General features: G+C 36.8%; 1 protein-coding gene across 1 annotated transcript in view; it reads right to left on the bottom strand.

Moving 5' to 3' along the window:
- The window catches only part of FAT1 (FAT atypical cadherin 1), a 76,563-nt gene that overhangs the window by 26,576 nt on the left and 25,799 nt on the right, over positions 1–24,188 (bottom strand). Inside the window, exons 4-9 of the mRNA XM_010291208.1 lie at positions 21,093–21,422; positions 20,475–20,685; positions 16,122–16,261; positions 7,110–7,385; positions 6,682–6,892; positions 97–4,164 (exon numbers count right to left, since the gene is read on the bottom strand). Coding sequence (XP_010289510.1) covers positions 97–4,164; positions 6,682–6,892; positions 7,110–7,385; positions 16,122–16,261; positions 20,475–20,685; positions 21,093–21,422 — 5,236 coding nt within the window. The remainder of the gene's footprint in view (positions 1–96; positions 4,165–6,681; positions 6,893–7,109; positions 7,386–16,121; positions 16,262–20,474; positions 20,686–21,092; positions 21,423–24,188) is intronic.

Below are 24,188 nucleotides of genomic sequence, written 5' to 3'. Positions count from 1 at the left end.
TCTAATACTTTTCAATAATTTGGAAGATTAAGTTATATCTCACATCATTCCAGGACCACTGAAATGATTATTCTGACATTACTCAAAAAGATTTACCTGTAATGTAGTAAGAGACTTGTCTGTTGGCTTCTTCTGTATCGGCATCAGTTGTACTCAAGATAGCAATTACCCCACCAGGAGGGTCAGCTTCACTGACTGTTCCTTTATATATCTCTGCAGTAAAGCGTGGAGGATTGTCATTCACATCCGTAACAGTAACTTCAACCACAGCCATAGAAGACAGCTGAATTTTTTCACCCCGATCAGATGCAACCACAGTGATTTTGTATTTGTCTCGTTTCTCATGATCGAGTTCTTTGAGAGTGGTAATCCAGCCACTTTCCATGTTTATGGCGAAAGACTCTATAGTGTCTAGTTCTTGAGAAGGCTCCAGGCTGTAAGTAACCTGGCCGTTGAGTCCTGAATCTAAGTCAGTTCCTTTAACCTGGATGACTCTTGTTCCAGCTGGCATGTTTTCTACGATGAATGCTTCATATGGATTGGACTCCAAAACTGGTTTGTTATCATTTGCATCTTTTACCTGAATGCTTACCTCTACTGAGGAAACAACATTATAATCTTCATTTGCATACCGTGCTTGAACTAAGAACTGGTACCATTTAGTTGTTTCATGATCAAGATTCTTCTCAAGTTTCAGCCCTCCAGTCTGTCGGTCAATCACAAAAAAATCATCTCTATTGCTTTCAGGAGTGTTCCCTTTAATCAGGTTATATACTAAAGTCTGATTATGCTCTGCTTTGATAACATCTATCTCAGTCCCAATTGGAATGTCCTCAGAAACCGTGTAAGAATAAAATGGCTCTGAAAATTTTGGAAGAGGTACTTCTGGTGGGAGTATTCTAGCATAGACAGGAACAACTGACTCTTTTTGGGGGGATCCACCATCAACTGCTCTAACAAAGAAGGTCAGAAACTCATTTTCTAAACCAATTAAGCTTTCTTTTGTAGTAATTATACCAGACAATGAATCAATTTCTAAATTCTCTTTAACATTTTCTGACTCTGCTTCAATAGCGTATGTAATGTCTGCATTTGTACCCTCATCAGCATCAGATGCCCAGACTTTAATGACAGAAGTACCACGTGGAACATCAGATCCAATATTTACTTCATACTCTGTTGCTCGGAATTGAGGAGCGTTATCATTGTCATCTGTAAGTATTACATTAACAGTACAGAAAGCAACTTTTCCTCCTGAATCTTTGGCCATTAAACTAATGGCAATTACTTTTTCTGCTTGTGTTTCACGATCAAGCTTTTCCGAGGTAAATATCTGCCCTCTCTCATTTGTATAAAATCTGTCTTTGGCAAAGTCATTCACAATGTGGTAAGTGATGTGGCCATAAGTACCAGAATCTTCATCTGTTGCTTTAATTTCAGTTACCAAAGTATGCAATGGAGCATTTTCAGCTAGTTCAACCTCATACTCATTCTGGCTGAAAACAGGACTGTGCATATTGGCACTGGTTACCGTTATATGGACTTGGGCTGAGCTTCTGAAGACCCCATCAGAAACAGACACGTTAAGATTATAGTGTGACTTTAGTGTCTGTCTGCGTATGTTTGAGATGGTGATAATGCCAGTTTTACTATTAATTACAAAATTCTTTTGGTCATTGCCTGTCAGAATGGAGTACTCCAGCTTGTCAACATCTGAACTATCTGCATCTGAGGCTTGCACACATGTCACAAAATGCCCTCGGGGAGCCAGTTCACTAATTTTAGCTTCATAAACCAATTGGTTAAAAAGAGGGGGGTTATCATTGAGATCAGTTACATCAACAGTTACAACAGTATCACTACTCAAGGGCAGCATTCCACCATCTATGGCCCTTATTAGTAACTTGTGTTGCTTAATTTGTTCATAGTCCAAAGTTCTTGCTGTAAGAATGAGTCCAGTGCTGCTATCTATGTGGAAGTAGTCATGACTTTCACTATTATCCTCGATCAAGTGATAGGAAATCCCCCTGTTTGTTCCAGAATCGGCATCTGTAGCGCTCACTTGTACAACAGATGTTCCAATGACAGATGCCTCAGAAAGGGTTGCAGTGTAAGACTGCTCTGTAAACACAGGAGGATTATCATTAATGTCTTCCACTATTATGTCTACAAACACATCAGCATGCGCACCAGTTAGGGAGTCTGTTGCTCGAACACTCAGTTTGTAGGCTGGATGAGACTCAAAGTCAAGAGGGGCAACAACATTTATAACTCCAGTGTTGAAGTTGATGGTGAACTGATTGAAAGGATCTCCATCTGTGATGCTGTAAAACACCTTAAGTCCTTCTGGGCTGTTTGCTTGTACATGTACCACAGGACTATGGAGCTGAATGTTTTCTGGTATCTCTGCACTGTAGAAAGGCTTTTCGAAAACTGGCATAGCTTTACTCATAACTGTAATTGGGACTACAACTTCAGCAGAAAAAGCAGGGTCTCCTCCATCTTTTGCCACTACTGTGACCAAATACTCCTTATTTAGTGTGTCTGGTTCAAACTTCTTCTTCAGTGAGATTTCACCAGTGGGATCAATTTGGAAATGTTCATGATGTTCCTTGAGATAGTAATGCACCTCTCCATTTCTCCCTGTATCTTTATCCACTGCAGTAACACGTCGAATAACATGGCCTACTTCGGAGTCTACTTTAACAACAGCGTAATATGGAAGATTGATAAAAAATGGAGCATTATCATTTACATCTTCCACTGTGACTTTAACTACAATGTGTGCAACAACTGACGGTTTATATTCCTCTGTCACTTCTATGACCACATCAAAAGATTCTTGCTGTTCACGATCGAATGGTATTCCTGTTGTTGAAAGGACTCCTGAAGTTGGGCTTATTTTAAATCTGCTGTCTGGATTTAGAATATGGTAAAACAAAGGCTCATTTATTTGATTCCCTATAGCAGTAATAACAGCTATTGTTTTTGCCTCTGTGGAATTCTCCTGCACTGTTGCAGAATAAGAACTCTGGGTGAACTTCAGCTGGCTTGCTTTGCTTTCTCTCACATTAATTTTTACAGATGCAGTGCTCGCAAACCTGCCATCAGATGCTCTCACTGTTAATTCATATCTGCTTCTTAACTGAGTTGTATTTTGTACTGTTATATCTCCAGTCTTAGGGTTTATTGAAAATTTTTCTCCAATGTTGCCTTCAATAATGGAATAAATTAATTGTGAAAAAATGCCTGAATCTGCATCAGTGGCATTTACGCTGATGACTTTCACGCCTTTGTAGGTTGGAACCAAAATGGATGTCTCATACAACTCTCGTGAAAACACAGGAGGGCAATCATTGATGTCAATGACATAAATAGTAACATTAGCTGCATATTCTGCATATAAACGTGGTATCCCCATATCATGTACTTGCACGGAAAAGTGGAAAATATTTGTCTCCTCGTAATCCAGACTCATTACTGTCCGAATGGCACCAGTGCTAGAATCAATGGCAAAATACTTGCGGACAGATGGTTCAACAATTTGATAAACAAGCAAAGCATTAGATTCTTTATCAGCATCTGTAGCTCGAATTACTAATGGGATGTTCTTGTCCGTCAGAACCACGCTGTTAATTGAAGCTGATTCACTGATGAGTCCTGTATATTCAGGCTGCATAAAAATTGGTGTATTGTCATTCTCATCCCGAAGATGTACCAAAACTGTTGCATTAGTGGACAAGCCAGCCATGTTTGTTCCTTGCACAGTTAGAGTATAAACAGGCAAAGTTTCAAAATCAAGTATCTTTTGAGAAACAATGACACCCGAGTTTGGGTTGATAGCAAAGGCATCACCTATATTACCATCTTTTATTTCATAAACTACAGAAGACTGACTGTATGCTGTAACCATTCCAACAAAACTGCCAATGCTGGCACTTTCACTGATTTCTGCAGAATATTCTTTGGCTGTGAATTTTGGTGAGGCGTTGTCAGAAACCGTAACAAATATATGCACAGAAGTCACTTCACTCATCGGAGGATCGCCTTTGTCTGTAGCTTTTACCATCAGGTTGTATTCTTCCTGGTTACTACGATCTAATTCCTTTGCAATTTTAATCATACCCAAAATGGGATCTATAAAGAAGGAGTTTCCAATATTCCCTGTGAAGAAAAAGAAAAGTAATTAAAAAAGAAGTATACACAACTTAAAGGATGATTGCTTATTTAGCTATATAGTAAAAAACATCACTTAGCAAGAACACAATATTAAAGTTTCTTAGCTTTGTTTAACAAACATTTGTTAGCCTCTCTGGAAAATTTTCTATAATCAAGAGTTAGTAATTCTAAGTTTACTTGTGGAAACACTGCATAAAACATTGTTAGCAAAGCCACCCAAGCCTTGAAAATAAATGCAACAATTTGTTTCGGTTTACATTTAAAAAAAACTTAAAAAGATCAAAGTATTTTGCAAGTTTCAACATTATAAATTATGTATTTTCCTCAAATTATCTTTGTTATCGAGTTCATGTTTAAGCCAACTTAAGTATCTACTGAAGCTGAAAGAAAATTATTCAGAAGGTAACACTAGTGGAATACAAGTTACATTTTATGATCTAAAATAACTAGACTGCTTTTAAAAAAAGGAGCATTTTAATGAATTCACACTTGTGAGTCTTAGTTACTTATGCAAGTATTGTTTAAATCACTTCTTCAGAATTAATCTTTCTGAATTGGACCAAAAGTTATGTGTCTCCTAACTTCATATTAATACATAGGCAAATTATTCACTGTTACAGTATTAGGGGGAAAAAAAAAAAAAAATACTACCTGCTGAGGATTACCAGCTACCATTTGATAAACACTTGTTTTCTCTGTATTTTCAAGCCGAACTTCACTGCACACAATATTCAGCTCATGTACTAAATATGGTAAGATTTAACATTTTACTTCCTTAAAAAATTACATTACTAAAGCTATGTTCTCAGCGTGGAAAAAATTCATTAAGAACTTCTGAGTTATGCCCACAAGTAGGCAAGAGGTGGTTTTTTTGGTTGTGTGGTTTTTTTTTTAGTGCAGGCTCTAAACACAGTGGCATTCTTAGAATATCCCATTACAAATCTAAGCAGCCATTACAAGCATTTAAAGAATGTTCCTTCCATATGCTTAGAACATCAATTATTATGCTTTAACCTCCCAGTGGATCACAGTCCTCTAAAACAAACCTAAGGAAGTCTTACATTTACTCCTACAAAAAGCTGGAAGAAAGGAAGAGAACAGGGTGTAACTTCATTCTAGACAGCATGCAAACACATTTTTTTCTTGCCATGTTTTGGCATTCGTAAAACAAGCACTACTAAAATGGGAAAGGCAAGAGAAAAGTTTCAGGGACGTGAGCGTCCTGCTCAGTAAAAAGGTCATATTTCTACATATAACAGAAAACACACACTTATTTTAAGCAACTTATGAGACACTTAAAATACATTCTTCCTCTTCGGAGTGTCATAATCACAGCTTTGTTTTAATACAGTGTTAAAGTATGTTTTCATATCAAAGTAACACTTTGGGGGAAGAAAAAGAAAGGAAAATATTTACAGTAAGCAATTCCTATGCTTTACAAAGCAACTTATGGCAAATAAAAATGCATTTCCACATGTCATCTTGCATGCAACAGTAACTGAATACCTTTTAACCTACTCTCTTTAACATACAGTATCTTATGCTTGTCACTGGGATTTTTATTTTAAATTACTTTCTACCTTGAGAGTAGCAATGCACATAGGTAATGAAATTTAAAGAACTTTTTTTTCCCCAGTCATAGAGTCTAAATAGTTCAGGGCATTGGTAATAGCAGACTTGTACATAGATTTAATGGACTGAACCCAAAGTCACTTCCATCTGGTAAGTGAACTCAGTCCATGTTATCCTGTTTTCATATTAGTCAAAATTGCCATCTTTGAATGGCATTGTTACGGCAAGTTCAGAAAGATACACTAAAAATGAGCAGCAGCACCTAATGCTCTTCGCTGGCCTGCAATCTGAAAGAAGCCTTAATGCCAAATTGACCAGCTATTAAATATATATTTTATTGAGCTGCAATAGCAGCCTTACTACTTGAAATCAGCCAGAGGGAACCATGCAAAGCAACTCCTTCCTTGCTACATCAGAAGTTTAACTTAAAAAATGGGACTATTTAGTGGTTAAGAATATGGATACTTTTAAGTTATTTTTGAGCTCCTTTCTTTCACGTTGTGCTAAACATGAAAGCACTCGTTTCAGGCTCTTACTCTTTTCATCAAATTTTTGCCTTGCCTATGCCACAAAATATCACTTACATTATCAAAAAAGAATGCTTTAAGATATGAATTTAATGCTTCTGTAATTTCTAAAGAACACATCCCTCTTAAGGGTTTAAAGGTAGTTTTTTCTTATACTACAAAAATGGTCCAAATGTATCTAAAGGGTAATACAAATAGCTGAGGGAGGGAGATGAATATTTGTCATTGTAGTTTTCTTTTAAGTGCTCTGAGGCTACATCTTAAATACATTTCACAGAATACAACACTTATACCTGTACTGCATGCTTTTTTATGGCTTTTTTTTTTACATGTCTACAGCTTAAACAAAGTATCAGCAAGCATTGTTTCAAAATAAACTGAAGATGTAAGAAAGTCAATATACCTGATTCAATAGAGTACACAATTTCTGCATTTTTTCCTTTGTCTTTATCTAATGCTGTAACCTGGAGTACTGCTGATCCAACAGCTGCTGACTCATACACCCGTCCTTCATAGGAAGAGCTGGTGAACCATGGAGCATGATCGTTTGTGTCACTAACATTAATGATGATCCTAGCATAGTTACGCTTTACAGGAACATCTTGATCTCGAACCTGAAACAGTTAGCATATTACTGGTAGTTAGCACTGTTATAGCAGTAGTTCATAAAATATTTGTAATAATTCAAGGTTCAATCTGTACCAGTCACAGAGATAAAGACGGCATACAAATTAAACAGACAAATAAATGTTTGAGTTAAGGGGACAAATTAAAGACACTGAAAAACATCTGTTTCTTATTGACTACGCAAGAAATTTTGTGTTTATTTACCATTACTGTGAGAATATGCTGGTTCATGGTCTCATGATCCAGTTTTTCTGAAGTATAAAGAGAGCCAGTTCCAGGGTCCAGACGAAATTTTTTAAGGCTGATGGGATCAGTGCTGCCCTGCATAGTATAAATCAGTTTATTCTTCTCATCTCTGTCTGTGGCACTGACTTGCAGAATTTCTGTCTCTGGTATGGTGTCTTCAGGTATAACAACTTCATATTTTGAAGCAGAAAACTGAGGCCTGTGATTATTTGTGTCTATAACTTTGATGTACACCTGAAATGATACAATGGGAAAGGGAAAGCATTGATGATATTTGGGAAACAGAGATGAAAAGAGGATATTTCATTAAAAATCAGACCGTAATACTGAAATAATTCCACTGCAAGACAAAATTTTTTTTCAGGGAAGGGTAGATTTCTAAGCGGTGTAGCGAAGAAGAATCTCACTAAACCCAGCTCTGCCTCACCTTCCCCAAGTCAAACCAGAAACCTGTGTGATCACAAATGCCTTAAGTAAGATATCTTGAAGGGAATGATTATTCTCTAAAGCAAGATGAAAAAGAATTCCTTAGTAATTTTGGAATTAAAAAAAAAAAATCATAAAATTCTCAATATGGATGCCAGTGTGGGTAAAAATCCTTTTTATTTGTGCAAATTTAGAATTTTAAGTAATGTTTTCCAAGGCAGCAGATGCACTATACCCCTTGCCCTTAGATGGAAACAATCCTCTTTCAGCTCCTTAAGTTTCCAAGCCTAGGCAAGAATGGAAAAGTGATGGAATTCCCACAAAAGTGTATTATTTCAAAGGACCACAGATACTGATTGTTTGCTTTTCTCCAGCAATGATGCACAACCTCAGCATAGGTAACTGGTCACCACAATTTCTCTGAAGTTAGAGTTATATTAACTTTGACGCTTCAAATTGCATTTTCCCACAGAACTTCAGCTGGGTTCACCTATGTGCTATGCAGGCAATGCTCTCTGAGTAAGAATGTTCACTGGAACCACACAAGATCCCTGCAAACCCATTTGCCTTTCACAGCATCAAAACTCTTGTTTAAAAAGGGTAAGACACTCAGCAACCATCCTGTTCCTTTACCAGTGATAACATCAGGTAAGTAACAGTAACGCAGAGGACTTGGCAGGCACAGAGCAAAGCTCCATGAACACCTGGCTAAATTCAAGTTCTTAATGGGCTGTACATACAGCCATGCTTTTAGCTACCCAAAGGTTAGCCGCTTTGTGTAAATTAGTTAAGTGCCATCAACAGGTGTTTAAAATAGGTACTTATGATATCATAAATGGATTAAATTGCTCTTTGAGGATACTTACTGCTTTCCATTGATACCTGGTGGAGTCTAGATATATAATTTAGACAAGACACCAAATTGCATGCAGTAGAAACTAGAGGAGATTAACCCTGATGGTGGTAAGTAATAAGGAATTGCCATACATCTTGCTGCAGGAAAAGAAAACTTCCTCAACTTCAACCTTGCAAAATTAGCATATTATGTTAAAACTTGTATCAAGGAAAAATAGTTCTTTCAAATGCAGGTATATTATCCCAGGTTGCAACTACTACCTAAACTCCAATACAATGAGCTCTTCCCAATGGCATATTTTAATACAGGCTGAAAACATTTAAAAAACTTCCAGGCAGACATAAGTAGACCTTGGATATACTCTACAAATGCTACCAAGGGACTGTTAGAAAGATCTTATTCTAAGTTACGACAGAAATACTTTTGCATCTAAGTAATGAAGTCCTGTACCAACCCTGGAGGCAGCACGGGGCAGACTGATTAATGGCAGTGAGAATCTGGAAACACAAAGACCTGGGTGTGGAACTCTTGGGATGACTTTGTATTGTAATATAGGAAAGTCCTCCCAAAACCTGGAATATTGCCCAATCTTATAGCTGAAATAACTGTCACCAGAAAGACTGTTTTCACTGAGAATTTCACTCTGATGATAAAAAAAAAAAAACAATCACAAACCAGATGAGCATATAAAAGAAAATACAGGAACAGAGCTGAAGATGGCAAATGTGGAATCTCAAAGAGTCAGAAGCCAGATATGGAATAAAAAGCCACATAAGGAATAAAAAGGGTTTCAAGTTTATTTGAAACTATGAAACAACCTGCAGCTAAGGAAGATCACCAGGAAGTATAAAGGGCAATATAAAGGAGGAGGAAAGCCATCCCAGAGTACAATTTTGCCTCAGTCTTATTCACCAAGAGCAATAGTGAGCATGACCCTGCACAAAACAAAGTAAAAATGAAACCCTGGCAAATCAGTGGTGCTGCAATAAGCTGCTAAAAGGAAACAAATCACCAGGATAAGATGGGAGCCACCCCCAGGTTCTGCTGGACTGCAGGGGGGCAGGAAAAAAAATTAAGATAGCAATACTCCTAATGTAACACATGCTATTAATCATACTGAGCTCCACCTTCAGACAGTCGGGGCAGGGAGGGTGGCATGTGCGTTGCACACACCAGTGACCACAGCCACGCAGGCAAGCCCCTAACTTTTTTAGTAGATGCCATCCTAGGCACTGCAGGTCACTGTGCCATATTCAAATATATAGTACATTCAGGAAAATATTCATGAACATAGGTAGTTGTTCAGTGTTTGAAACAGTCTGTTAGAATAAATACAAACTATCACTGCTTTTTATAGGAAAATGCCACCTCCCACGACTTATTAGATTTCTCAGGAAACAGAAGGAAGAGAAAATAAACTGATCGTTTGTCACCTTGATAAAATCCCTTGGAAGATGTTGCTACGGAAACTAAGGAGTTTGTTTTTGTCATGGATTAGAAACTGATTAAAGAGAGGAAACAAAGAGCTGGAGTAACCATTGATTTTCAGAGGGTAGAAAAATTCATGGTAGGTGGCCCAGCACACATATTAGCTCAAGCTTTTAAATATATTCACTAACAAATTCAATTGGAAAACAAACAGCAAGAATTAAAAGAACGTGACCTTAAATATGTGATTTTTTTTTTAAATTGTCACGATTAGAGAGGATATAATAAAGCAACGTAAGTACAACACAAGTTGTTGGGTTTTTTTGAAGTTCTGTATAAGTAACATATTTTAATGCATCTTGGAAGAAGAAATACTGAAGGGGTCCAATACAGTCACTTACATAGCATTTTAGTAAAAACACCTGCTCACTGAACACTGGTCCTCAGGAAAATGAAAAATGAAACCAAATTAAGATGACCAACAAATTTTAAAAAATGCAGAAAAACTCAACCCTCAATACAAATCAAACTATACAAATATATTTTGTGTAACCAAGAGGTTAAAAGACCATATATAATTACAATTATATTATTATATATTATATTATTATAATATACAATTATTATTACACTTAATTCATGGATATTATGCTTTCAAAATGAACATGTCAAACCATGTTTTTATTCAATTCCCACCCCCCAACAGATACTAAGTTTACACTCAGAAAAACAGAAAGTGAAAAGATATAGTGTCAAATTTGATGGATTTAAATCAAAACTGTTGCTTAAGTTCACATCTATTTCCTTCCAAATGAGGAAATACAGAAACATAGGTCAAACCCTCAGGTGGGAGGGGATGCAACTCCAGAGCAACTGCGTTAGACGAATCTTTGGAGCAGAAGACATGGCCACCTGTGCTGCTGGTACTACACAAAATGAATATAGGAAAACAGCATTTGTAGAATGGAGCACCACAAAAAACTGTGCAAAGTATTAAGTCAAATGCCAGGAAGGTCGTAACTATGAAACCAACATTGGTACTTGCAAGACTAACCACATAGCCAATGAACCAGCTTAACTGAGAAGTGATCTACTGATTGTATCAGAAGGACTTAGCATCAACTTCCTCTGGTATTAGCTAGTGAAGCAGTTAAAATCACCTTACCACTAAATACCTAAGACATCCTCCAAAAAGGTACTGTTGGGCTGAGCAGATAAGGAGACAGCTCATCAAAATATACATCACTATTAAATATGAATTATTAACAAAACTGTTGCTGAGGAATGAACATGACAACTCTGGCATTGTAAGTGGCTTGCTCAGGTATTCCATTACTTGTCAAATTACTTGCTCAAGGCATATAGTTTTTCTGCATACTGGTAAACACAACTGCAAATACACAGTTTGATCTATTACTGCGATAATTTTCAATGTGCCTAAAATAAAAAGTTTATCTTTAACTAGAAAGGTGTTTTATCTACGTACTTCAGGATTCATTTCTCACTCACTGATGCTGTTAGTCTATGCCTCTCCCCAGACTCTGGTGGACAAGTGTAATGTGAATCAAAGTTCATCCTTTTGGCTATCTGCATGTTGGACTGCTTTAATAATGGGACCAGCAGGTAGAGAGAAAGGAATTATTCCCCTCTATTTGGCACTCACTGGTGGGACTGTAGATCCACCACAGTTTTGTGCCCTGCAGTGCAAGAGAGGTCTTGACTAACTGAAGTGAAGCCAGTGAAGGTCCAACAAAACCCATGGGGATCTAAAAGCACTCCACCTGCTGTGTGAAGGGAGGGCTGCAGGAAACAGAGCCAGATTCCTCTTAGAGGTGCATGCTGAAAGGACAAGAGGTAATAGTCACAAGCACCAGTAAGGGAAAACTACATTCAGACATAAGAAAAAATGATTTTCAAGGAGGATTGTTAAACGTTAACATAAAAGCATGCCCCAAGAGGTGGCACGCCTCTGTTCCCAGGCACCTAGAACCTGACAATTCCCTGAACAATTTGATCCAATTTTGCAGTTTGCTCTGCTTTGAGCAGGAGTTTTAACTAAATGGACTCCAGGAGCTCCTTACAACCAGAACTATTATATAAGTATACTAAGGAAATCCTACTTTCAAGACAGGGTTCCTTACCAACGCTGTGACAGGTGCTAGATGTGCAGTTTCCTTTTAAATGCAAAGGACCAAATATTCATGTAAACTGTTAAGGCCTTCAAATTAAATTAAAAGCACCTGTAGTAATAATTGTGAGTGCAATTTTAAAGATTCTCACATAATAATATGGACTTGTGCACCTGAGAACAACACATATGAAGAGCTTGTGTTATTCTAAAGTAACATGTGTAATGCAATAAAAACAGCTACATAAAATCTCAGTGAAATGGTAAGATCAAATTCAAATGAAATATACTAATGTTATCTCTTAAGAAAGAAGTTGCATATTAAAGGAGGTGCACTACAGAAAAGTTTGACATAAATAGACCATAACGCAATCTCTGAAATGAAACAATCCGGAACTAAAGAAACTGGATGGATTTTGAGCTGTGTTGCACCACTGATCTCTACTCACACATCCCAGTGAGAGTGATGCAATCTGGTTATACAGACAGAGAACTAAGCAGCCCACAATTATTTAGAGGAAGGACTTGAAATCTATGAATTATTTGACAGGTAAAACCTAAATTTGCATAGGAATGCACTGATTATTAGTGAGTTATAGAGAAGAAATGTGCCATGGACAAAACATATACGGTGCATAATATTTAAACATGATGTTCCTCTAGATTGTTTTAGTTTATTTTTTCATTTGCAAATTCTATGAGTTTAAAATCTTCTCCTCTCTTCATTCATAATTACATTATAGTTACATTGATGCATTTATAATAATTTTCATAAACAAAAAGTTATATTATCCAGAGATAATATAACTGCATTCCAGCTCTAAAATTTCTCTGCGGAGCAGTATGGTGATTGCAAGCAAAAATTCACACTTAATCAATGAAGAACATTCTATCCTTTATTCCCAAAACAGCCTCAAAGCATAATATTCATATAAATTTTGCATAAAGCAAGATTAAATATTCTGCAACAGAACAGCAATAGGTAAAATGTTGCAATTAGTGTTAAAACATCTTAAGTATTACTTCCAGTGGAAAAAATTGATAGACATAGCAATGACTAGAAGTGGTTGTAGCTGGAAACAGGATTTTTTTTTTTTCCCTTTCCTTTTTTTTTTTCTTCCCCAAAAAGTAGTCCAATAGTTCATATATTGCTACTTACATCCTGTGAATAATCTTTTCCATTTAAGGCCAAAACATTATAATCCAAAAACATTAGTACAGTGATTTGGTTTTTGAATGATATTCCTTCCTAGTGTGACACTAGTCATCTCTAACGTAATCTGTCAAACACCACCACTGTAGGCCTGGAATTTGTTTGTCCTTGTTTTGCATCACGCATTTGGCATTTAGATGCATGCAAAATTCTAACAGCCTCCACGCCTACTGCTGCTTTGTTTTTCAAAAAGCTATTTAACTGAAGTCCTGAAAGAGTCAAATGCTCTACAGATGTTAATGGCCTGAGGCCAGCAAATGCCTTCTAGTTTAAAGTCAGATTCAATACACTGTTTTTTTACACAATAAGATTTTCGTTTCTTGTTCCCCTAACACAGTATCCTGAAAACGCAGTTTCCTTTTTCAAATTAAACGTAAAATTACTTAATCTGCTGTTAATCAAGGTCTGTTAAATTGTTTACTGTATTTCCAATGTTTACAGCAAGTACTTTGTAAGCTAAAAGCTGTGTATGGCATATTGTTGTTCCTAATGTATGCACTGAGCGTTCAGAATTTTTTTTGCCTGTCACTCCGTTTTAACTGTTTATCAGCTCTTAGAAGAATCCAACACCACATCAATACTCAAACTTTAATCATCATTATTTCAGTAGTGAGTAATGGAATTTACACACTGGCAGCCATAAATCACATCTTCAACTTCGATTTCATAGCAACATTTTTAACATCTCTGAAGCTAAGTCTGATCCAAAATGCATCTTCTTAACGGAAAGTCCTGAGGGCTAAGAGATCAGTCCATCTGGGTAGGCCAGGAGTTATGGGGGAGATAAGATCAGTTAAAATCAGGAGTCTGTTCACGCACCAACAGTTGCGGAGTTTAAACTAATCCATGCTCCTCAATCTATACACCACAGTAACATGAGACTCGGACAGCAACAGCAGAACTTGTGCTTATCCCACAAGCAGAGGAAAAAGGAAGACCATGCAAAGGAAGCCTTTGTGCTTGCTTGTAATGGAAACCACAACCTCTGCTCCTGCCAACTCTTGCTGAGAGAGGAAAGACACAAAAGAAAATCATACACAAAGCAATCACAGAAATAAGATAGGATAAATTTGAGACTACTACTCCAATTCTTCAGCAGAAGACTGCTGTGGTAAATGTCTATAATGTTCACCCAGCTTTACAAAATGTTAAAATAACAAATTCATTTAAAGAATTTTGACAAAAGCTACACTGTGCACTTCTGAGAAAAACTAAACGAATCAGATAACCCAGAGGAAGAAAAGGGATGAGGGTTAAAGTATTTCTGTGACCTTCCAATTCCTGGTTGTTCTAGAAAAAACAGATTATGGTTTAACTGTGACAGTTCAGGATGCTTGCATAAATTCAGCTATATAAGCAGCAGTGCTGGACAGAATATCTGCAGTCATCAAGACCACAAATTCAGCCTTTTACCAGTCTCCAAGCTATCCCAATACACTCTGCGTGGCGGTATTCTTGACTGCATTCTTGCAGGAGGTGAGGGAAGTGTGTGTGGAAAGCCTCTTGCTGTCTTTCTGACTTTCCTGGCAAAGGGAATTCTCTTTTAGTTGGATTTGGGTTTCTCCCAATTTTTTCTCAAACTAATTCATGCCTTCTACCCAGCATTCTGTAATCAGCAGAAGTGAATCTGCTCAATATTTTTACTACAACTAGGCAATAAATTTACAGCGGGATTCTCCAAACCTTTGACAGTGGTTATCAGCACCATGCAATGGCACCACAGCTATGACAGCAGCAACTTCTGTTTTTCATGCTTGGAGATTCATGGTCACACAATTCACTCACAATTGTCATCACTAAAGGAAGAAGCAGCTCTCAAAGGAAACTGCTAACCTTGCAATCTTCCACTATTGACTTTAGTCTATTTAACCTAATAGACTGCACCAAAACTGAACAAGAAATTGCATTCATAACACAGATTTCTATGTACAGAAAATACAGCAGCAAACCATTTAACGCTCTTTGAGCTCCTGAAGGGTATGTAACAGACACATCACTGTCCCAATCCAACACTAAATAAATCCTTTCCTTTCTATTTGGAAGAAAAGTGGAGCTCCTCTATGCTCATGGCTCCATTCACACCAACTTCCGCTAAACCTTAGCTAGGCTGGGTAAAGAAACTAGATGGGAAAAACAGAAGGGATATACATCATAACCTACTTTACTATGAGTTACTTCCAGTAGTGTTACAAAAGGCTTCTGCCTTGAAGTGAACTACTTCTTAGTACAACTGCAAAGAACTGCACCACTATGGAGCCTTAGTAGAGTGGCAATTTGAAAAAAATTTGGCTTCTCTGGGATTGCTGCTTTTTGGAGAGTTTTTGGCAAGCTCTACATCCACTGATGCTAAAAGAAAGCACCCAGGAAGATACACAGAGATGATCTAAACCTTTTTTCTATATGCACACCATGCAGAAGGAGCAGCTCAGTTTCACAGAATGGTAATTGGTCATTGTACAATTTGTCATACACAGATCTTGGGGTGGGGAACCCAGACAACCTTACAATAGTAAGTCTTTTAAATTTCAAGGTAAGGAATCATATTATTTGGTGATTTTGGGGGAGTTGGAAAAAGAGGGGTAATTCAGATAAGAAGTACTAATCCTTTTTCTTGTAAATCATGCATGGAAGGTCTTAGTTTCTGTTTTCATTTGCTCAGCTAATGTAGGAATATGATATAACCTAAAAGCTGCTGATTCAGATTGTAGCATAGTAACACACAACCTTCCACCTGGACCGCCAAACAACATGGCTCTATGAATGTCATAATCCACTTCTATTTTAGACAGTCCCTAATTTATAAAAACCATATTCATTGTCCAGGATGGAAAAAAATGGTAAAGAGAAAATGCAACACCCTCCCCACCCCCCACCTAAAAATTCCTTCTTCTGTAAGTGCTTCATTAGAAAGTCCATTACCTGAGTGCTGATAGATCTGGTTCCATCTGTTGCCTCTACCGTCAAGTTGTAATATGATTTCTGTTCTGCATCAAGAGGTCTAGCGACAATGATAGTCCCAGTGCCCTTGTCCACATCGAATCGACTGTCATAGTTGCCACCTTGTTCAGGAAATTGGGAGAGGGAGAGGTTCATAAAACACAGCACTGTTGCATTTTTTTCATGTATGATCATGTTCTGTCTTCAGATGCTTAATGAAGGTGGAACTATATACACATATACTTATACGTACACTTATTTTAAACCCTTTGTTTTCTTCTGGTAATGTGATATGCTGCTACTTACAGATATTTAACACTGATCAGTTTTGGACAAAGCTGATTTGTCTGGCTCATGGAAAGTTAGCAGGCAGACTCTTAGCAGAGTCTCTACCTTTTTTTTTTTAACCAGATTCCAAATAGCAAGAAACTCATAATTACTAGGTGATATGTGATAGTTTATTCTGTGCAGTTAGGCTAATTAGTGAAAAAACATACCTTTTATGAAACTAAATTAAAGTCACAAATCAGAAATACTGTCAAATTTATGTCCTTTGGAGCAGAGTACAAGTTACTATACTCTCATATGACTATAGATCAGGTTGAAAAAGCTACAGTACCTCCAACGGATTCTCACCTCAATGCTGAGTATCTGAAGAACTCACTATCCAACTCCTACTGAGATAAGCACTCAGATGAGTGCTAAATGTTTAAATGCCCAACATTTAAGTATGACCAAGCTCCTTTTCTGAAGCAAATTATCTTAACTTCCCTTGTGAAACTTTCAAATTACCCTTTGAAATACATAGTTAAATAACTGTGTAGATCAATAACTACACTTATTCGTTTAAACATTTAATTCATCATCATCATGCCACCCTGAGCAGACTGTCATGAGAATACAATGTCCATTAAGTTCAAATATTGTTAGCAATGATAAATACTGCCATTTAACTACAATTGCTTTAGCCCTCTCAATAAACTGCCTAAAATGGAGGAATCAATTTTTATTTTGGTCAAGCCAGTGCTAGATCTGGCAAACCAATTTCTCCTAATTACATGCATGTGTTTTTCTAATTATATTTTACAAGGATAGCATTCACATATCATCTGAGTGCTTTTTTTTTTCCAATGAGTTTTTTTACATGCTATGTTATGTAAATCACTGAATGCCTTTTATGAAAAGCCAAGGCTACAAGTGAGAGGGTGAAGTTCCAAAGGTTGCAAATTTGTACTTAATCCAAGAAAGAATAGTAAATACTGAAATGGGCCCCCAGTCACATGTAAAAAGGACTTCAACCTTTAGAAAGTTCCACTGCATGACAGACATATCAGTTTAGGAAAGATGGGCTGGATCTGCTTCACCGGATTTAAGTTATTTGATAATGACAAAGATAATGTAATTTTTCTAGTTTCACTGAAAGCCAGCTCCTCTTACTGGCCCAGCAGCAGTTTCTGAATCATATGAACGGGTATAAACTGGACAGTGGAAAGGTAGCAGCTTTTTTTCTTTTTTTCAAACAGGTGTACATGAAATTTTTTAACGGGCTTTGTGCAAGATGTCAGCTTCAGAAAGTAAATCTCTAACTTCTCTTTTATAGCTGGCGTGCAATACCATTTTCTGAGATGGCTAGGAAAGGAGAATGTAGTGTCTCACTGAAGTCATCTCCATTTTAAGGGAAGAGCAGGGTGAGTATGAATCCATTCATTCCATTTCCCTGATATAAGGACAAGCTCTCTCACTAGCTTTTTTTTTTTTCTCCTTCGTTATCAAGGAAATCACAAAGGCCCTGCCTAATTTTTGCAGTAGTGGTGATATGTGGTAATCCGCTGAAGCAGAACTCAACCCAAACTTCTGCATCTGGTACACTGAACGTGTAACAGCAACAGTTTTGGCCAAAGCCAAAACTGAATGTTCTGAATTGATGCTGTATACATGTAATGATGACAAAACAAAACAAAAACGAACCTGTCACAAATGCAACTGTGAGCACTTTGATTTCCGAAGAGTTAATAAAATAAATATTTTATAAATGTACGCTTTCATTTCAGATCTCATAATCTGGTAATAAATTATGTGATCTCAGCAGATACCTTCTGCTGTACAGTTCAGGTCACAAGCCATCTGAAAGATGTAAAATACTTCACTAGCAAGCTTGTCTCCTGGCTCAGCCAAAAAGAAAGAAAGCATGGAAAGCAAGCACAGAACACAAAGGAAAGCTGTCAATCAAATTAATTCATGCTATTAGAAACAGTAAAAGAGGGCAGTAAAGTGACCACCTGTAAGAGTAGCCAATAATTTCACAACATTATCACATATCAAAGTTTCCAAAACACTTTTACTAAAAAACCAGTCTAAATAAAATGGTTTATTTCACAGTGTATGGACAAGTTCTGCTCTTTCCCCTTGGAGTTTTCTGTATATGTATTTCTAAAAATAGCAGGAAAAGATCATCTATTTTCCACACTAACCATACAATAAATGTTATGCAAATGTCCAAATTGTGCTGCGTGTGTAGAAGGAACAAATCAAAGTAATGCTATAATCGGAATTCCATTCAGATGTGCACACTGTTCAGAGTGCACAGCACCTGAAGCAAACGAAAAAGAACAATAGAAAAGTACATCCCCAATCTTAAGTAATAAGTGTTGCTAATTGAAGACCCCAGGAAATGCCATTGCTGTACTCTGGAAACTCCCAAGATCTTTGAGGCCTCTTCTATCTACTCTCATCTCCATGAACCACTCACCTTTTTCTGACTATATCCCTTTCTTAGCTTTTCCTTTAATGGACTCTTTTTGGTCTACAGATGTTTCTGTTTGTTGATGACTGGATGACAGTGTTTGAACTGGGGCACATGAAACCTTCTCCTCTCTCCTGCTCATTTAAGTTATTTTTATATTTTTTGCTTTTCTACTCCCATATCTTTGTATGTGTGTGTTTGGGAGAACAGTAAAAGAGCAGCCTCTGTTCCAAAATACCTCTAATGCAGAAAGCTTTGTCCCTATGAGAATGCAAGGGGGCACCTTGAACTCTTTATTACTCCCTCTCCACAGTTGTACAGATCTCCAACCCCTCAGTTTGTCTAAATGCAAACACTTTTTATTCAGCTATACACTATTTGGACCAGAACCTTTTTTTTTTTTTTGCTTCCAGAATACATTAGAAAGAACCATTTAAAAAAACAACCTATGTAAGTATTTAATACATTAGAAATTATTACCAATATCATCACAGGTTGTTCAGGCATGAAGCATGCATTTAGGGAAGAGTTGTGTCTGTTCTCATGTGCTTGAAATTTTACTGAGAACACCCACAAGTATTTGGCATTTATATATGCCTGCTACATGTATCAATTTTACAAACCGTTGCTGTTCTTGGCATCCCTTAGGAAATACATACCATGAAAACAGACCTTAAAAATAATTAAATTTTTAAGAAATAATTAAAAAAAGCTCTCCCCAACAACTTAACACCATAATCATGTCTAAAATTTTAATCAGTAACCAAGGTGAAAAACCTTTTCTCTCTTGTGAATGTGGTGGAAAAATCCCCATTTGATAGGGTCATCCTAAGACCAGAAACAGTTCACTGCAAGATACTTCCCCTGAAACAAAGTTGTGCTATTCTCCTCGATTCTGAAGCACATAACACAGGACCGAACTTGGTTTTAGTACCAGCTATACAGCGAACACTCTGTGTATTCCTGGTGCTCCATTTTTCTAAAATGGAAAAGTACTATTCATTTTGTCACCACAGCATCAACGTATAGTCGTATTACTGATTAGAGTTCCCCTTTCAATGGTAGAGGCGAAGGTATGATATAGTAGTAAGAATACATACAGGAAGAAGTTTGCTGGGGTTAGGAACATTGCAAGCTTTCCTTTTAGTACTGAATCAAGGGACAGCAAGCTGAGAGGCAGCCCAGAAGATGAGAAATCAATGTGAACAGTACAATCTCTCTTTGGTTGTACTATCCTGATTTGCAGAAAACTCGCATTTTATTTCTTTCCCTATTCTACAATCTATGAAATGGATTTGATTCATTTTAATTTCACTGACACAATATTCATAAGTCATTTCCAAAACTGCAACACAGCAGATATTTTGCAGTGTAATTTTAATCTTTGATATATAGTAGCATTGATAAAAATTTAAAAGTCATTTTGATTTATAATGAAATAAGGGGGAAAAAATACAGATCCACAGCTAAAGAATGCCAAAACATTGCATTATTTAGAAGAGCGATTAATAAACCAAGCTGCAATGAGCTCTCTAGTATCTCAGACTCCATGCACTTGTTTCTAATAATAAAAACCCTTCAGGCATCCTTACCCGTTATGTCAAACCAAAGTGGTGTTCCAAGAGGTTCAACAGCTATTACGCCAATCATGTGAGCAACTGGGTCACTTTCCATCACCGTAAATGAGAAAAATGCTTCCTCAAAATAAATGGGCTCTGTGGGTGGGACAGGCTTTGGAATCCATTCTATGTGAAGCCGTGTCGTTGACGATTTTTGTGGACGACCATTATCCACAGCTTTAATCTGTGAAACAGACACATCTTTTAGGCTACAGGATCACATAAATCATTATGTCACATAAATGGGGAAGTAGTAACAAGCTCCAAGCATGTTTGCTTGTGCGAGATACATACAAAAAGGTTAAATGTCTCTCAAAGTGCCACTTGCCCTTCACTATCTGGGCAGCAAATAGAGAAAAAGCATGCAGCACCTGATAGTAGCACAAACTGTTACCATAAATTTACTTTTATTTTGCTTTCTTCCTGAAAGAGAGTAAAACTGATTGTTTATGTTCCCTCATCTGTCAAGTTCTGGAAAAGAACAGCAGCTTCTTGATTCACTTTCTCAATACAAACATCTGAAATCATCCTTAAAAAAAAAAAACACACCACAAAACACACATATTCATGATATACAAGATTTTGACTCACAGAAAGGATATCATAGTCCCTTGCTGCAGAAAGTTTCTTTGATGAAACCACTCCAGTTTTGGGTTCAATAAAGAATTTGCCATGTTCATCACCATCTTCAATGCTGTAGGAGATCTCTGCATTGGGGCCTTCATCTTTATCTGCAGCAATAACTCGATAGATCGGCTCTCTCCTAGCAGTTCTCTCTCGTTCTGGCTTACCACGCTCTGGAAGCCGAATTTTGTAAAACTTCTGCAAGAACTGAGGCTTATTGTCATTCTCATCTAAAACCTTCACAATCACCCGTGCAATTGTTGATTTTGCAGGAATACCGTTGTCTGTTACCGTTACCTGTTTTTATTAAAAAAGATATGGTTAGTGCTCAATTCAAACACGATCCTTCCAACAATGCTCTTTTTAAATCCTATTTTCCTAAAACTGCCTACTACGACTGTAAAGCAATTCCCTAGCTTCAGTTACTTGAAGACCACTGAGTAAAGTTATTTGGTGAATGTTTATTCAGCTACTATCTTAACATTTTGATGCTTGATGTATGGCATGTAGGAGTCAACAGATATATATTAAATCTATTTCACTTTTCTGCAGCATTGTAACTGAAATATTGAGTACAGGAACAGCGCACAAGTATAGTATCTCTCATAATAGCTGCACTGTAATATCATCTTAATATACCTCCAGCCTAGTTTTTCATTGCAACTTTTCAATTTAATAATTTGATTTTACACCTCAAAAGAAGCAATTAATAAGATATAATTTTCAGAACTTGACAGGCCTATGCACTAAAAATTCCCTGTATTTTAAGACAAAATCACTAGCTTGTTTGAAAGCAGCTTAAAAAATTGCCTTGCAAGGAAGACACACAACAACCTATTTCCATGGACTAAGTGCTCTTCCAGCAAAAGATAAAATTTCTAGTATAAAGCAAGGAAATTATTACGAATTCTTCTACAATATTAATTCTAGGACTGATCTGATGTTATTGACATGGGTAGTAAACAAAAATGTAATAAAATTAAGAGTTGTGTTAATTTGAACTCAGAAAACAGAGAGAAAGATCCTTATCTACTGGAAAGGATCAAACTCATGGAAAAAACTTAGTTCGTTTACAGGAATCTTACCTTATACGTTACTACTTACATATTTAATCTCTTATTGGTTAATAAAGGGTGAAATATAAACATATGTAAATCACTTTACCATCTATTTCAAAGAAGAAAAAGACAGAGGGTTCATGTTCCTGCTTCCGACAAGAGCTCGGTTAGTAGAAGAGTTACAGAATCAGGCCCACCATTTTCTGGCTGCATCCTGCCATCCACATAAAAGCTAATGGGCTCAAGCAGACACCAGGCATATTCAAGGGAGAGTTTAGCTGCTACTACATAAAGTACTTAAAACATATAAAAATTCTTCACTGATAAGAGTATTACCTGACTTCTAGCGGATTGTCTGAATCTCTGTTTCCAAGGGGAATGTTTTCCCAAAAATCTGCATTAAAGACCCAAGTAATAATGATGGGTAAAGACATTTTTCTTTCTTTGTCAATCTTTCCTGCATTTTTCCTTACTTTCTCTTTGCTCTTAGGCACATTTTGGTTCTAGCTGTAAATTTTAATCTTCGTGTCTCTCATTCAAAGAAATATTTATGATCCAGTGAGGCACTCCTCAGCCTTTCTGTCGTCTCCCCTTCTCCCCTTCAATTTTTTCTCCCCCCCCCCCCCCCCAAATCTTCTTCCTTGACTTTACTCTCCTTATTATTGCATAGAATCACACAGGGGTGTCTGACGGTCACCTATGCTGGCCCTGCTGTGATTAGAGGAAATTAATAATCTGAGATATGCTCATCTAATTCTACCAGACACTTGTCAAAGCTCGAGAATAATGCAACAACAACAAAAAACCAACAAACAAAAATGAATGTAGTGAATTCCTTCACTGGTTCTTGTGATACCCTGGGAAATTTGACTATGGAAAAACACAAAGGTAAAAGGATAACACGGATACAAAATAATGGAAAGAATACTAATGGAAAACTAGAATCGAGTTCTTGATTAAAAAAAAAAAAGACATTCACATTTACATGAATGAGGACAAGTGTCATAGCTACACATGATCAGATATTCTTTTTTTTGCCCTTTCTAGTCTATTTTAGGAAAAAAAAAATTGAAATACAAATGAAATGTGGCGTAACTTGCAAGCAGAAGAGTAATGAAATAGCATGAGTAAAGTGATTAACCATGACAAAACACATGAAATACAAATATTCATGCTGATCTGTAACAGGCAGTAGGATTTCCACATGTACTAGTATTTGTTCCCTTCAGTTCTTGTAACAGAACATCACCACATATCTTTCAGTTTGCAACCCCCACCCAAACCAAAACAACATCCCAAAAGAAAAAATTCCAGGGGGTATAGAATAACTTGTCTGTTAACATAAAATTAGCCCTAAGCCAAGTAGAAAAAAAGGCAAATCTGAGAAAATCTAGTTTTATTTGCATCCCTGACATAACGAACAGAATACTAAGATATGAGAGAGTAACATGAAGCTAATCTAAAATATCGGCATTAATAAAGTGCCAATTGGCACACAGAAAATAGTTACAAGTTGGGAATAAAAGAATGGTGCATACTAATTACTATAATGTAAGCAGGAGTGCAATCAAGGATCAAATTTAATAGCAAACAAGGAATAAACCCACCAACCCATCTGGTCAACATTTCAATGCTCAATTAATTAGCCAGATGCTCGGCACTTGGCTTATAATATTGCCCACCATTCTGTGCATTTCTGGGTTCCTTTCCAACCTATTTTCAAAAAGTGTCAACATAAAACTAATAAATGGGAAAAAGGCTACTTTGGGCCATGCTGTCTGTCATTATCATTCTGCAGTTAAGAGTTCTTCTCTTGGACACTTCACAGACTTCTATTTAAAACTTTAACCACCAGCTAGAATTAAAAATTAAGGAAGAATGAAGAGTTATAAATGATACCAGCAGGCAATAGCCAATATTCCAAATTAAATAGCAATGAGTTTAATCTGCTATTCTTACAGATAATGCTGAAACTAGGATTTATATACCATTGTGTGATACTGTA

Source organism: Phaethon lepturus, unplaced genomic scaffold, assembly GCF_000687285.1.
Source record: "Phaethon lepturus isolate BGI_N335 unplaced genomic scaffold, ASM68728v1 scaffold7187, whole genome shotgun sequence".
Taxonomy (NCBI): Eukaryota; Metazoa; Chordata; class Aves; order Phaethontiformes; family Phaethontidae; genus Phaethon; species Phaethon lepturus.
Note: the sequence above shows the minus strand (reverse complement) of the source record. Positions and strands in the feature narration are given on the sequence as shown.